This window comes from Pelophylax lessonae (genome assembly GCF_965119305.1).
Source record: "Pelophylax lessonae genome assembly, chromosome: 1".
Classification (NCBI taxonomy): domain Eukaryota; kingdom Metazoa; phylum Chordata; class Amphibia; order Anura; family Ranidae; genus Pelophylax; species Pelophylax lessonae.
Genome location: NC_138768.1, coordinates 370,947,244 through 370,964,161, shown reverse-complemented (window position 1 = coordinate 370,964,161; position 16,918 = coordinate 370,947,244). Strand labels below are relative to the sequence as shown.

The following is a 16,918-nucleotide window of genomic DNA, read 5'->3' as shown; positions in this document are numbered from 1 at the left end:
AGAAATCCCCCATATACAGTCCTTATATACACCTAGAGACATTCCCCCATATACACCTACAGACATTCCCCGATATACAGTCCTCATATACACCTACAGACATTTCCCCATATACACCTAGAGACATTCCCCAAATACACATAGAGAAATCCCCCATATACACCTACAGACATTCCCCATATACAGTCCTCATATACACCTAGAGACATTCCCCAAATACACATAGAGAAATCCCCCATATACAGTCCTCATATACACCTAGAGACATTCCCCCATATACACCTACAGACATTCCTCATATACACTTACAGACATTCCCCTCATATACACTTACAGACATTCCCCCATAAACAGTCCTCATATACACCTACAGACATTCCCCCTATACAGTCCTCATATACACCTACAGACATTCCCCCATAAAAAGTCCTAATATACACCTACAGACATTCCCCATATACACATAGAGAAATCCCCCATATACAGTCCTCATATACACCTAGAGAAATCCCCCATATTCAGTCCTCATATACACCTACAGACATTCCCCATATACACCTACAGACATTCCCCCATAAAAAGTCCTCATATACACCTACAGACATTCCCCATATACACATAGAGAAATCCCCCATATACAGTCCTCATATTCACCTAGAGACATTCCCCAAATACACCTAGAGACATTCCCCCATATACAGTCGTCATATACACCTACAGACATCCCCCATATACACCTAGTGGCAGCCTTACTCCTTGGCAGATGTTCAAGCAGGGAAAAAAAAAATCACGAACATACCTGGTGTCTTACAGAGCAGCCACATGGGTTGTGACCAGTTCCTATGTACTTCCTGTATTTCTGTGTATCATGTGACCAAACAGTCACATGGTCTACTGACATCAGCAAGGTCCTTCTACTGGGCAAGAATTAGCCATTGCTATACTAGAAGTTCGAGCAGTAGAAAACCCGCGAACATACCTATCTTGCAGAGCAGCCACAGCTTGCAACTACTTCTTATTGCACTTCCTGTATTTCTCTGTTTCATGTGAACAAACAGTCACATGGTCTTCTGACATCACCAAGGTCCTTCTACCGGGCAAAAACTAGCTGCTACAGATTGCTGGCTGGCGGCAGAGGGATGTGATGGCGACCCAGCTGGGCAAAAGGAAATCGGATGGCACGAGCCTGGGGACAGGGCGGACGGTTGAGAGCAGTCACCATGTGGAGGGAGCCATCATCAGGATAAAGATGGAGAACTTTCTGTATGTGTCCGGGTATTGTGCACTGACAGCTCTCTGATGGATTCCATGCATAACTCCATGTACTGCTCTCATAATACAGCTCTCCATGTACTGATCTGTCCACTCTACAGCTCTGGCCAAACGTTTTGAGAATGCCACAGATTGTAATGTTCTCAAAGTCTGCTACTTCCGTGTTTATAGATCTTTTTGATAGATGTTACTATGGAATGCTTCTAATTGCAGTTAATTACAAGCATTTCATGAGTGTCAAAGGCTTATACTGACAATTACATTAACCACTTTACCACCGGAGGATTTTGCTGTCTTACGTCTGGGCCACTTTTTGCGATTTGGCGCTGTGTGAATTTAACTGATTTATTGCGCGGTCGTGCGATGCCGTACCCAAATGAAATTGACGTCCTTTTTTTCCCACAAACAGAGCTTTCTTTTGGTGGTATTTGATCATCTCTGCGCTCTTCATTTTTTGCGATATTAATAAAAAAAGCAGAAATTTTGCGAAAAAATTGACATTTTCTACATTGACGGTTAAAAAATATCCAATATATTAAATTTTTGTCATATATTTTAGGCCAAAATGTATTTAGCTACATGTCTGACAAAAAAATTCCCAATGAGCGTATTTTTAACCACTTTAAGACCGGAAGATTGTACCCCCTTCCTGACCAGGCCATATTTTGCGATTCGGCACTGCATTATTTTAACGGACAATTGCGCGGTCGTGCGACGCTGTACCCAAATTAAATTTGTGTCTTTTTTTTTTTTCCCCACAAATAGAGCTTTCTTTTGGTGGTATTTGATCACCTGTGCGATTTTTTTTTTTTTTTTTTTTTTTTTTTAATTTTTGAAAAAAAGAGCAACAATTTAAAAAAAAAATATATATATATATATGTTTCACATTCTGATATATAACATTCCCCCAAAAAAATTTACAAATCAAAATTTTTTAACATTTTAGGCCAATTTGTTTTCTGCTACATATTTTTGGTAAAAAAAAAAATCACAATAAGCGTATTTTGATTGGTTTGTGCAAAAGTTATTGCGTTTACTAACTACGGGATATTTTTTTTAAGATATTTTTTTTTTTTTTTAACTAGTAATGGCGGCGATCTGCGTTTTTTTTTTTTTTGCGGGAGTGTGACATTGTGGCGGACAGATCGGACCCCTAACTGCCATTTTTGACACTTTTGGGGGAACCAGTGACATTACTACAGTAATCAGTGCTATACATATGAACTGTTATTGTACTAATGACACTGACAGGGAAGGGGTTAACACTGTTGATGATCAAGGGGTTAAATGTGTGCATCATGCTTACTGACGTGTGTTGGGGGGAGGGGGTTGTGTGACACAGACACAGATCGCAGGTTCAGCTATGTTGTTTCATGTGATCTGTCCCTGCCTGTCACAGAGGAGATCCGCCCGCTTTGTTTACACAGGCGGGCGGATTTCCTCACTCTTTCCCCGACGATCGGTGAAGAGCGGCGGTGATTGCCGCCTCTCCTACCCTGGCCCAACTCCTGCTGTGTCTGAATATAGTGGGAGTGAGCCTCCGGCGCCGCGCGCCGCAGAGAGAGGCAGGAATCCAGCGACACAGTCAGTGTGTGAAACGCGTCTACCTTGTCACGATTGTCATAATTTGGATGTCCAGTCAATAAATCTGGATTTTGACTCAACCTGGAGTGCTGCCAATTCCTTTTCCTTTATTAAGTCTACGTCGCTGGACCCAGCCGAGCCGCTCTGCTGCAGTAGCAGCAACGTGAGCGGTTGGCTAGTGGTTAAGTTAATGCAAAGAGTCAATATTTGCAGTATTGACCCTTTTTCAAGACCTCTTCAATTCGCCCTGGCATGCTGTCAATCAATTTCTGGGCCACATCCTGACTAGTGATGGGCTTGAGCATGTTCGAATCAAGCCCACCAGAAAGCCGTCACCGTAGACCGCCAATCATATGCAGTCAGGCATTTCCCCTACACACACTGGCTATGATTGGCAGTGTGCCGTGCGGGCTCAATCCAAACATGCCCGATCCCATCGCTAATTCTGACTGATGGCAGCCCATTCTTGCATAACCAATGCTTGGAGTTGGTTAGAATTGGGGGGGGGGGGGGGTTTGTTCACCCGCCTTTTGAACATTGACCACAAGTTCTCAATGGGATTAAGGTCTGGGGAGTTTCCTGGCCATGGACTCAAAATGTTGATATTTTGTTCCCCAAGCTACTCAGCTATCACTTTTGCCTTATGGCATGGTGCTCCATCATGCTGGAAAAGGCATTGTTTGTCACCAGACTGTTCTTGGATAGTTGGGACAAGTTGCTCTTGGAGGATGTTTTTGTACAATTCTTTATTCATGGCTGTGTTCTTAGGCTAAATTGTGAGTGAGCCCACTCCCTTGGCTGAGAAGCAACCCCACTCATGAATGGTCTCAGGATGCTTTAGTCCTGTGTCATGCCATGCTGCTGGCATGACAGAGGACTGTTGGTAGCGCTCACCTTTTCTTCTCTGGACAAGGTTTTTTCCAGATTATCATAAATGGAAAGGGGATTCATCAGAGAAAATGACTTTCCCGCAGTCCATTTCCTGTACCTTTTTCAGAATATCAGTCTGTCACTGATGTTTTCTTGGAGATTGGAGAGAAGCGGCTTCTTTGTTGCCCTTCTTGATACCAGGCCATCCTCCAAAAGTCTTCTCCTCACTGTACACACAGATGCACTCACACCTACCTGCTGCCTTTCCTGAGCAAGCTCTGCACTGGAGCCCAATCAGCTGAATTAACTGTAGAAGGCAGTCCTGGCACTTGCTGGACTATCTTGGACACCCTGAAGCCTTCTTCACAAATGCAGTGGAAATGTTTTTTTTTTTTTCCCCTGAGATTACGTTTATTTTTATGGCAAAGAGGGACTTTGCAATTCCTCTGATCACTCTTCATAACATTCTGGAGTATATGCAAATTGCCATCATAAAAACTGAGGCAGCAGACTTTGTAAACATTAATATTTTGTCTTTCTCAAAACTTTTGACCACGGCTGTACATTCTTCTGGCTTATTAAAGGAAGCTTTAGGCAACACATTCTTTTTTAGCCTGATCACACACTATACCATCTCAGCTATGATGTGTAAAAGCTGCCTGGTTTGGTACTAAGGCCGGTACTAAGGCCGTTTGAATCTAGGCCGGTTAACCTCTTAAACTGTTTATGGGTGGGCTGAATGTACCAAGTTGATTATTCGATCAACTTGGGTACAATCAGCCTGCTGTATTCTCTTACGAATATCGCTAGCGGATTCTATAGCCACTAGCAATAATTACTGTTTTCACCCTGGGGGGGGGATGGCTTCCCTGCCCCCCTGCCAGGGGGAGACAATGGCTCCCCACAGGAGTCCTATAACTTCTCCAGACCTATGAGCACCTCCAGCGTCCATGGGTTGCTGTCATCGATGGATGGGGACACTGAAAATAGGGTTGTGACTAAATATTTTCCTTGTGAGTTGTTATAACATTTAAAAAAAAACCGCCTAATGCTTTACTACATGGAGCTTTGCTTTCTTTACTGGATTCACACACAGAAGCATTGAGGGAAATCCCATGCGCTTCAGACAGAAATTGCACTGCATTCCTGTTCAAATCGCATACAATTCTTTGCAGTGCGATTTGCGCTCATTCCAATTGCATTGCAAAGTATCTGTACTTGGTATCAGCGAGTACTAAACCAAAAGTATCGGTACTCATACTCCCCAATACAAAACCTTTACCTTACACATTACAATCAACTTTAGGTTTACCAAAGCTATGTAATACAAATACCTACCTAATCTATCCAATCAGATAGGCTTTTGTACTACATAGTTGTCAGTAGATCTAAAGGAGATTGTACAACCAGGTTGTAATGTGTGGTGGCAAAAGGGTGAGCTTAACGCCTAAACACCGCACATATGTGTCATTGGCCGATGTTTCTGTGCTGAGAGTGCATTCACTGCTGTCAGCTCTCGGTCATCACTAACAATCAAAGGACTGGCTCCCAGTCATATGACCACTGCAACAGCCAATCACAGTGGTCACATTTACACTGATCTCCCCCCCCCCCCCCCAGGCATTTAACCTTTTAGGCCAGTTGCACACGGATGTAATAATTTACTGATGTTTATATTCAGGATCTTATTGACATAATGATTCTGAATAAAATGTTGTGTAATACTTTGGGTAAACACAAGTGTATATAAAGCTGCTTAAAATTATTCTCCATTGCCAGTTTTGCAATATATGCCTGTATACAGAGGAGAGACCTCTAGTTGATTAACAGCCTCAGCTCTGTTCTTGTGTGCTGTAGAATGTGTTTCCCTTCCCTCCAATCATCTCTCAGATCTCTCCTCAATGAGCTTTGTAGAGTGCACAGCTGTGGCTAAAAGTTTTGAGAATAACACAATGTTTACGAAATCTGCTGCCTCAGTTTTTATGATGGCAATTTGCATATCCTCCAGAATGTTATGAACAGTGATCAGATGAATTGCAATTAATTGCAAATTCCCTCTTTGCCATAAAAATGAATTTAATTCCATAAAAAAACTTTTCCACTGCATTTGTGAAGAAGGCTTCAGGGAGCCCAAAAAAGTCCAGCAAGTGCCAGGACCATGTCCTACAGTTAATTCAGCTGCCTGGATCGGGGCGCCACCAGTGCAGAGCTTGCTCAGGAATGGCAGCAGGTAGGTGTGAGTGCATCTGCACGTACAGTGAGGAGAAGACTTTTGGAGGATGGCCTGGTGTCAAGAAGGGCAGCTAAGAAGCCATTTCTCTCCAGGAAAAACATCAGGGACAGACTGATATTCCGCAAAAGGTACAAGGAATGGACTGCTGAGGACTGGGGGAAAGTCATTTTCTCTGATGAATCCCCTTTCCGATTGTTTGAGGCATCCGGAGAAAACCTTGTCCGGAGAAGAAAAGGTGAGCACTACCAACAGTCCTGTGTCATGCCAACAGTAAAGCATCCTGAGACCATTCATGTGTGGGGTTGCCTCTCAGCCAAGGGAATAGGCTCACTCACAATTTTGCCCAAGAACATAGCCATGAATATAGAATAGTACAAAAACATCTTCAGAGAGCAACTTCTCCCAACTATCCAAGAACAGTTTGGTGAGGAACAATGCCTTTTCCAGCACAATGGAGCACCTTGCCATAAGGCAAAGTGATAACTAAGTGGCTTGGGGAACAAAACCTCAACATTTTGGGTCCATGGCCAAGAAACTCCCCAGACCTTAATCCCATTGAGAACTTGTGGTCAGTCGTCAAAAGGCGAGTGAACAAAACACCCCCCCCCCCAATTCTGGCAAACTCCATGCATTGATTATGCAAGAATGGGCTGCCATCAGTCAGGATTTGGCCCAGAAGTTAATTGACCGCATGCCAGAACGAATTGCAGATGTCTTGAAAAAGAAGGGTCAACACTGCAAATATTGACTTTTTGCATAAGCGTAATGTAATTGTCAATAAAAGCCTTTGACACTTGCTTGTAATTATACTTCAGTATACCAAAGTCACATCTAACAAAACGATCTAAAAACACTGAAGCAGCAGACTTTGCGAAAAAATTATTTGTGTCATTCTCAAATCTTCAGCTCTCCGACCCCTTTTTTCTGATAGCTCAGACAGGTTTTATAAATTCAGCACTTTGAGCAGCTGTAGAGAAGAGAGGGTTGTATATAAACAGGTACAACTTTTGTAGGAGGATTTGTTTCATCTGTGTGTATCACCTGACGCCAGTCACTTCACTGCATTTATGTAAGGGTTTACAGCCACTTTCAAATACTCAGACAGGAAGGAGTTAAGGAGATTTTTATTAATTTGTAACGTGTGTGTCTGGTGAGCTCTAAGATAATTATCTGAGATTGTACAGTCAGATTGTATAGTGTATGGCCAACTTAAGCCTAAAGCCGGCCATATTTGGATCGAAATGCGGCCAGTTAAGCAGGGACCAGCTGAATTTCTGTCCATGTATCAGCTAGCTGGTTGTATACAAGTCTATCTATCGATCGACTTGTGTACAACCAGCCTCTCAGGTTTTTTCCAAATGATCAGTGCCAACGGCTATAGCCAGCAACACTGATCATTGTATTCTGGTGACGTGAAGGCTTCCTGTTGGCAGAATACAATAATTCAGCGGGAACGATTCTCCTATTTAAATTGAACGTGTGGATGAGGGAAACAGTTAATTTTTCTTTTTTTGTTAAACCCAAAGAGTTGAATGGGAAAAAAATTAGTTTTGCATGGCCTGCCATAGAATTAGAATTTCTTTTAGATCTATCGTGCATCCAGAAAGTATTCAGTGCTTCACTTTTTCCACATTTTGTTATATTACAGCCTTATTCCAAAATGTATTCAATTCATTATCTTCCTCAAAATTTTACAAGCAATACCCCATAATGACAAAGTGAAAGAAGTTTGTTTGAAATCTTTGCAAGTTTCATAAAAATAAAAATGAAAAATATCGCATGCACATAAGTATTCACAGCCTTTGCTATGACACTGAAAATTGAGCTCAGGTGCATCCTGTTTCCCCTGATCATCCTTGAGATGTTTCTAAAACGTGATTGGAGTCCATCTGTGGTAAATTCAGATTGGACATGATTTGGAAAGGCACACACCAGTCTATATAAGGTCCCACAGCTAACAGTACATGCCAGAGCACAAACCAAGCAATGAACTCCAAGGAATTGTCTGTAGACCTCCGAGACAGGATTGTATCGAGGCACAGATCTGGGGAAAGGTACCGAAAATTTTCTGCAGCATTGAAGGTCCCAATGAGCACAGTGGCCTCCATCATCCGTAAACAGAAGAAGTTTGGAACCACCAGGACTCTTCCTAGAGCGGGCCGCCCAGGCAAACTGAGTGATCGGGGGGAGAAGGGCCTTAGGGAGGTGACCAAGAACCCAATGGTCCTTCTGACAGAGCTCCAGCGTTTGTCTGTGGAGAGAGGAGAACCTTCCAGAAGAACAACCATCTTTGCAGAACTCAACCAATCAGACCTTTTATGGTAGAGTGGCCAGGCTGAATCCACTCTTCAGTAAAAGGCACATGACAGTCTGCCTAAAAGGCACATGACAGCCTGCCTAGAGTTTGCTCAAAGGCACCTGAAGGACTTTCGGACCATGAGAAACAAAATTCTCTGTATGGCCTGAATGGCTAGCATCATGTCTGGAGAAAACCAGGCACCGCTCATCACCTGACCAATACCATCCCTACAGTGAAGCATGGTGGTGGCAGCATCATGCTGTGGGGGTGTTTTTCAGCAGCGGGAACTGGGAGACTAGTCCGGATTGAGGGAAAGATGAATGCAGCTATGTACAGATACATCCTTGATGAAAACCTGCTCCAGAGCACTCTGGACCTCAGACTGGGGCGAAGGTTCATGTTCCAACAGGACAATGACCCTAAGGACACAGCCAAGATAACAAAGGAATGGCTATGGACAACTCTGTGAATGTCCCTGAGTGGCCCAGCCAGAGCCCAGACTTGAACCCAAATGAACATCTCTGGAGAGATCTGAAAATGGCTGTGCATCAATGCTCACTATCCAACTTGATGGAGCTTGAGATGTCCTGCAGAGAAGAATTGGTGAAACTGCCCAAAAATAGGAGTGCCAAGCTTGTAGCATCATACTCAAAAAAAACTTGAGGTTGTAATTGGTGTCAAAGGTGCTTCAACAAAGTATCGAGCAAAGGCTGTGAACACTTATGTACAGGTGATATATATATATATTTTTTTTTTTTTAATACATTTGCAATTATTCCAAACAAACTTCTTTCACATGTCATGGGGAATTGTTTGTAGAATTTTGAGGAAAATAATGAATTTAATCCATTTTGGAATAAGGCTGTAACATAACAAAATGTGGAAAAAGTGAAGCGCTGTGAATACTTTCCAGATGCACTGTATATTGCTGTGTCACCCTTGGGGAGATTTATTTACTTCCCACCCACAACAGAATGAGGGATGATCTTCCCAAAATGATGATCTTCCCAAAACATCTGTAAAATGTTAGATTTCAATTTATTTCTGTACTTGGCCAATAGTCATCATGGCAAAACTGAATTTCCCCAATGGGGACAAAGACAGCAAATGGATAACTGGCAAAATTCTAACTAGAGAAAAGTTTTTTTTTTTTTTTTCTTTTCTTTAGCCTGTAGGCTGAGCAAGACAGTCTGCCAATTTTGCCCAATGGAATGAATGAACGCTCAAACGCTTGATTTGCCTAAATGTGTTTGCAAAATGCTGCTTTAGGCTCTTTTTTTTTAATGCTTCTTTTCACTCCCAGTGTGCATGAGGTCAGGGGTTTATGTACGCCGGGCTTGTGCAGACATTTTAGATACCTTGCATGATTTCCTGGCCTTTTGCTGTGCCCGAGGAGATGCATGTGCACTGTACAACCTGCCATAGAAGTTAATGGCTGTATGCGACTGTGTTCTTGTAAGCGCCAATGCTTGGCCAAGGTATATTACAAAGTAAAACTTTCATGGCTGTCTGAGACTGCCTCATTGGCCAGTAAGGGCCCTCTCATTGTGTTGCTAACCTTTTAGTAAAATTGTACCTTTTAATCCTGACCCAACATCTGAGCAATATTACCAGCTTTTTGAAGAAATCCTCCCTGCTTAGAATCAGTTGAGAAGGAAGGGGAAAAATGGGCACACCTGTAAATCTGGAAAATCTTCATTTTTATTTGTAGTATTTAGATACATTTGAGTTAACATAGTAATTTACAGTACATTTTTATTATAAATATTTTTTTTAGATGGTGCAATAATCTTTATCTTTTTTTTTTTTTTTATGCAGCACATATGACTTGTGTGAGGTGTTTCCTGGTCCTCACTTAAATATGATTGTTGGTGCAAATGGAACAGGAAAGTCTAGCATCGTTTGTGCTATTTGTCTGGGATTGGCTGGAAAGACCTCCTTTATTGGCAGAGCTGATAAGGTAACATTCATTTGATTGATTTACCATGTAGATTTTATATAAATCTATTGTATGAAAACTAGTGATCGACTGATATCGTTTTTTTTAATATCGATATTTTGGTCATCGGATATCGGTATCGGCCGATATTTTCAGACATTTAAAAAAAAAAAAAAACAATTTTTTAAATTTTTTTTTCACAGGTACTGTTGTGGAGGGATCTGGGGTCTAAAAGACCCCAAACCCCTCCTCTGCACGTAAAAGCATTCAAAACGCCAAATTTGGCTGTTTTGAATGCTGTAATTTTTTTGAATTTGGAGCCGAGTACCCGGAAGTGATGTCATGACATCACTTCCGGATTTTTTACATGGAGACCCGATAAGAGCCGAATGCAGCTTTGATCGGGTCTTCGCGGCCGTGCAGGATGGTTACCCTGGAGGCGGCGGGAGGGGGGGGGGGGGACGTCCCCTCCCGCTCCTTGTAATGACAGCCGAGCGGCATCTCAGCCGCATCGGTTGTCGTTACAAGACAGACGACTGTCGGCTATGGATGCCGGTACTGGGGTGATGCCTCTAGCTGCAGGCATCACTCCGGTACAGCACTTTCCCGAAATATCGGCAATATTGGTAACCTCCAGGGCCGATAACAGAAAAAGTCAATGAGTCTCTATGAGCGTTTCACATCTAACCACTGGGATTTTTGCCCATTCCTCCTTGCAAAACTGCTCCAGCTCCTTCAAGTTGGATGGTTTGCGCTTGTGAACAGCAATCTTTAAGTCTGACCACAGATTTTCTATTGGATTGAGGTCTGGGCTTTGACTAGGCCATTCCAACACATTTACATGTTTTCCCTTAAACCACTCAAGTGTTGCTTTAGCAGTGTGTTTGGGGTCATTGTCCTGCTGGAAGGTGAACCTCCGTCCTAGCCTCGAATCCCGCACAGAGTGGTACAGATTTTGCTCAAGAATATTGGAATAAAAAAAGTGTGCTGGATAAAATAATAAAGTAAAGCTGCAACCTTAGAACAAATAGGGAAAAATACTATAAATAAAAAAGCAGGTGCGCTAAACTCGTATGTGTCAACCAATCAAGTTACCAGGTGAAACCATTAAAGTGATATCAAAATAATTACTCACAAAACTAATAATAAACACATACATTGGTGAATACTGAGTGATATAACTAGTGTAGCTTCAAAGGACAAAGTAAATCAGCAGTATTAAATAAAGGTCACACACTAATAAAAATGGCAACAGACAAAAAAACTCTTGAAAGGTGCAAATTAAATAAGGTGCATAAAGTCCAGAAAATTGTCCTTGATATATTGTGATATATACGGTGACTTCCAGGTGAAAAATCCACAGCAACTTAAGGTGCAGGTGATCCCACCACCATATCTGGACTGGCCCCTTACCAGAGAATAAAAGTTTTAAGGGCGTATAGATATTAGGATCTAGATAAAAGGAAAATGCCCAAGTGAGGATATATACTGGAAAACACCACTCAAAGGGAGGATGAGCCTCTTACCGAATGATTAATGGCATAGGGCTGATCAATAAACTCTCCTGATGATAAATATCCTCCTTCCTGGGCAGCCTAGGTCTGGATGAATCCACTCTGGTACCAATGAATGGGTCCTCACGGTGTCTCTAAAGTCTTAAAACCTCTCTGATGCAATCTGCAGTCTGAGCAGATCGTATTACACACAGTGGTCTCGACCTTCGCACGCGTTACGTCCCACTGGGCGGGACTTCATCAGCTGAATGATTCCTTTGGCCCTTAGGAGCTCTTTAGCTTTCAGTGCCTCAACTGATTTTAGGCCTCATGCAAACTGGAAGTTTTTACAGCTGCTGATTTTGGCTTCATGTGTTTTTTTTTTTTTTCCTGCAGCCAGTAAACTCCCTAGCATGTTATCCTGTGTGTCCATGCACACATCAGCGTTTTCTGGCTGGAAAAAAAAACTCCAGAACTGGACGGCATTAAGAAGAGTTTTTCAGCTGTAATTGATAAAAACTTAAAAATGCTGAAAAACATGGCTATTTTGCGTTTATCAGAGTTTTTGAGCCATAAGTTTTTGTGGGAGTATAATTTTGCTAAAAAATGCTACTGCAAAAACTCTGCAAAACTCATTCTACAGCGAACGCTACTGGCGTTTTTATAACATCCAATGTGCATGAGGCCTTAAGGTTGAGATTTAAACAACCCCTTCCATTGCTGAACTACGCAGCTGTCAGTCCACTGTGAAATGCCAGAGCAGTGAGCAATAGAGGCTGAGGCATGGGTTCAGTGATTAGCACTAGGAAGGAAGAGCGTCAAGTCATGACTTTAAGGCCTCGTTCACATGGGCATACTTAAGCATGCACTCATATGGGGGCTTCATTTGCATGGGAACACAGGCGTTTTGTAGATTCATGTGCAGACACTTCCATTTATGTCAATTGGGATGCAGCCGCTGCAAGGACACAAGCCCTGCTCCCAATTTGACAGCTGTGTGGGTGTGGATGTGTGTCGGTGCAAACTGTCTGCCTTCGAGGACACGCACCTATACCCACACAGATGGCATGGTAGGAGCAGTGCTTGTGTCCTATTTGACAAAAATAGGACTGCCTGCATGTGGTTGTACAGAACATCTTTGAATCCATTTCAGGCAAAACATGGCCCTCACACAGGTCTACACTTATATACACCCAAGTGATGTTGAGGTCCTTCTGCATTTTTATTTGATGTGCTTTTTAGGCAAGGAATGTTCTGGTGGTGTGGGAGCCTACTGCTAAAACCCCACACAACGCATTCTTCTTGTTCCATGACAATGATGGGCAATCTTGCTGGCAAATATAATTGTGAAGAAGTCACAAGTCAGAGAGGTGGTGAACCATGAGGAAGGTATGTGAAAGCACCTCTAAATACATGCCACAGGGGGGCCCTGTCACTCTCCCTAAACAAATCCTTTGGTTAGTAGTATATGTCTGTTCCTATTGCTTACTTCTGAAAATGCTAGTTGTGTGCCTATCATGCCGATCCAGTGTCTTTAATACTTTCTTAGGCACTGACCTTGACCAATTTATGCAGGATAATAGTTCTACTGATCTGGAAAAGGCTTGCAGATTAAAAGTCTCAAAGTGTTGGAGACAGAGAGAGCCAAGCAGATAGCATTCTTATAAGAAGGTCAACAAGGACATGCCGGGACTTCTTTCATTCACTTCCTTTCAAGTTTGAAACAAATCAGTGTGATGCAGATATTTTGGTAATCCCGTTTCATTTTAGGTAGCGCAGATTAATTTTTGTTTTTTGACATGTCATTTTAAGAAAGAAAACTCCTCCTTAGGCTCTTTTTTTTTGTATTTTTCAGGTTGGCTTTTATGTGAAGCGTGGATGTCAAAAAGGCATGGTGGAGCTCGAATTGTAAGATTTTGAATAGATATATTTTGATGTGTTAAGCCCCGTACACACGTACTGATTGTCGGCCGTAAATATTCGGCCAACGTCCGAACCGCCGATTGTCGGCTTGTTAGTATGATGCTTCCGACAACCGACTGCGACTTTTCGGCCGAACAAAATCTGGTGTGCAGGCTATAAAATTTTTGTTGGCCAACAAAGAACGGCCGATTGTTCGTCAGTCAGTACAGATTTCGGCAGACAAAAATCAGATGAGCAAGACTGGGCATGCTCAGAGAAGAAAAAACACACGGAAAGTTAACCATCACATGACATCACTTCTGAAGTTGGTTGTTGTTGGCCGACAAAATTTGTGTGCAGTCTAGAGCACATTTCAATCAACACGACAGCACTGGACAAAAGACGGCCGATCGTTCGGCCGACAATCGGTGTGTGTGTACGGGGCTTTAATGCAGGGAACTTATATAGTCCAATCTTACTTGTGTTTAAAGTGAACATAGGTGATAAACTATCAGCAGCAGGTTAGATGTTTTAAACTATCATCTTGATGGCAAAAGATGCAGCCCAGTGTCACCTGCAACCTCCTGGCATAGGAAAAAAATAGGTCCAACCCCGCCATAAATCCTCTCACATAAAAATGCCTAGGCTTGCTGATGGGTCGCTCTAGAAGTTTTGATTTCACAATATTTGCTGTATGTGAACCTAATCTAGCCAAAAAGAACCTTATGTTACATCTAAGGCTCCATGTACACGGGACGCTGGAAATGGCCGTTTAGGAGCAGTTGGGTGTTTTTTTCAGAAGCCCCTGAACCCATCTATATTTTATCTTATCTGTCTATGTACACCAGGTCGTTTACAGTCATTTGCAGGCAGTTGCGTTCAGGGACTGTTTTTAGAACGCAATTATTTGCGTTCGAACGTGTGTTTCCCGGCGTTACAAACGCGTCCAAACGCGTCCGAGCGCGTCTGAACGCGTCTGAACGCGATGACCCGCGTTTAGCGTTCGCGTTTTTCCATTTTAAAGGGGAATAATTTTTTTGACCTCTAGGAACGCTTCTAAACGCAAACGCTGCTAAACGCCCGCTAAACGCGGGTACAAACGCGACCGAACGGACGTTTCAAACGTCCTAAAAATTCCAGCATTCAAAGGGACTTTTAACAACGTCCCGTGTACATGGAGCCTTATTCAGATTGATCCAGATGTCCCTTTGGAGACCATTGAAGACTATACCCAGGCTGTGCACAGGGCTTTTAACTTCCAAATGCCAGAGCCTGTGATGGCCAGATATGCTTTGTCATTTGGTAGATGAATTACAGTGGCTGGGGAATAGTATCAGCAGGGAGATGAGATTGAGTTCCTGTGTACTACTTTGGCCTATGGTCTAATGCGTTCCACAGATGCACAGGGTTTGCTATGAAGATGAACATATGCAGCACCTTGGTACTTTTGCTGCCCTAGGCACTTCTTGATCAGGCTTTTCTTTTCATGCCCAAAGTTTGGGCTTACACTACTTCAATTTCTGCTGCATCCTGCTGAAATTGTCAGTATTTTAAATCAACTTTTGTTAAAGAAGTCTGGCTGAACAGCACTTGTATCCAATCGGATGCAATCGCTGGTCAGGTATTCAGCAACCTATGGAGCAGTGGCTGCTAAATATATTAGCCTGGCAGGTGATGTTTCTTTACCCACGCTGCTTAGCATGCATGGGTCAGTCAATTAATTTTTCTCGTTCAGCCCTGTGGCTGTGTGGCCAGCTTGACTCACCTCCAGCCACGGTTGTTATGACTCACATTTTGTCTGTCTATGTTTATGTACATCTTTTTGACTCTTCCAATCATGTACAAATCTAAACATCAAGTCAGTGAGCTGTAGCCTTTCAAACTTTCTGTAGCAAAGGTGAAGTACTTGTGTGTACTGTTAGGTCTGTTTGCTCACAGCCAGGTCAGAGCTTGGCAGTAACAACACTGGTTTCTAGATTATTGGAGTCTCAAAGCAAGTGAAACTGAGTGATAAAAAATGTACATCTCTGCTTTTTAAATGCGCAGCATGATTTTCATTTTGCAAAGCAGCGGAATGGCCATTTAAGGTCATACCACTGATTTTATATATGGGCCCCGTAGTTCCACTGTTACTGGGGCATGGTTTTCCTTGATTTGAAGGCTATGCTCCATAACTACCAACCCTCTATTTAGAGAGACTATCTTTACTAACCGCTGAGGCGTCTCATTTAACTCTGGAATGCTGGCAAGATCTAAAAGTAGCAGCAGGCATCTTGGAGTGTGGGCTTTACTTAAAAAAGGAGCACAAATTTAATGGCCACCGCATCCTTAACCACCGATGAGTCATCGGCTGTCAGGGTTTCTCTCTGAGAGCTGAAAGAATAAAAAAAATGTTAGTAAAAAAAAAAAACCCCGGCATGGAGTCCCCCCCCCCCAGTCTATACCAGGCCCTTTGAGTCTGGTTTGGACTGGGGGGTAACCCCCCCGACAGAATTTGAAACAAAAATGGCTTGGGTTCCCCCCCCAAGACCATACCAGACCCTTTAGTCTAATATAGATTTTGAGGGGAAACCCCACGCCAAAAAAAAAAAAAAACAGCGTGGGGCCCCCCCTCCAAAATTTATACCAGACCCTTATCCCGGCAGGTCAGAAAAGGGTGGGGGGGAAGGTAGCGCACACCCTCAACTCCAAAGCACCTTACCCCATGTTAATGGGGACAAAGGCCTCGTCCCAACAGCCCTGGCCGGTGGTTGTGGGGGTCTGCGGGCAGGGGGCATACCTACCTATTCGTCCAAAAAACAGAGTCGGTTTTTGACAAATCCTTTATTAATTAAAGAATGTCCCCCCCCATTGTAGCTCCAGCGAGTCTTTTTTTTCTCCATTTTTCTTCTGATGTCTTCTGATCTCTTCTTCCTCTGGTCTCCTCCTTCCTGTGATGTCTTCTCCCTCGGCTGATGCCGCCATTGTCTTCTTCTGGGGAAGCCAACCCCCGGAATCTGCATTTTTATTTTTTTTTATTTTCAGTAGGTTGGCGCATCAGCAGAAGAAGATGACGGTGACGACAACATCGGGGGAGGGAAAAGACATCACCAGATGGAGAAAATCGGAGGAAGAAGAAGTCAGAAGGAGAAGACCGGAGGAAGAAGACGTCAGAAGGAGAAGACCGGAGGAAGAAGACGTCAGAAGGAGAAGACCGGAGGAAGAAGACGTCAGAAGGAGAAGACCGGAGGAAGAAGACGTCAGAAGGAGAAGACCGGAGGAAGAAGACGTCAGAAGGAGAAGACCGGAGGAAGAAGACGTCAGAAGGAGAAGACCGGAGAAAGAAG

The 16,918-nt window shown here is 43.1% G+C and overlaps 1 protein-coding gene across 1 annotated transcript in view; it reads left to right on the top strand.

Moving 5' to 3' along the window:
- The first annotated feature begins 1,118 nt into the window (after positions 1 to 1,118).
- The window catches only part of SMC5 (structural maintenance of chromosomes 5), a 193,865-nt gene continuing 178,065 nt past the window's right edge, over positions 1,119 to 16,918 (top strand). The window contains exons 1-3 of the mRNA XM_082243764.1: positions 1,119 to 1,263; positions 10,077 to 10,218; positions 13,546 to 13,598. Coding sequence (XP_082099890.1) covers positions 1,145 to 1,263; positions 10,077 to 10,218; positions 13,546 to 13,598 — 314 coding nt within the window. The 5' untranslated portion in view covers positions 1,119 to 1,144. The remainder of the gene's footprint in view (positions 1,264 to 10,076; positions 10,219 to 13,545; positions 13,599 to 16,918) is intronic.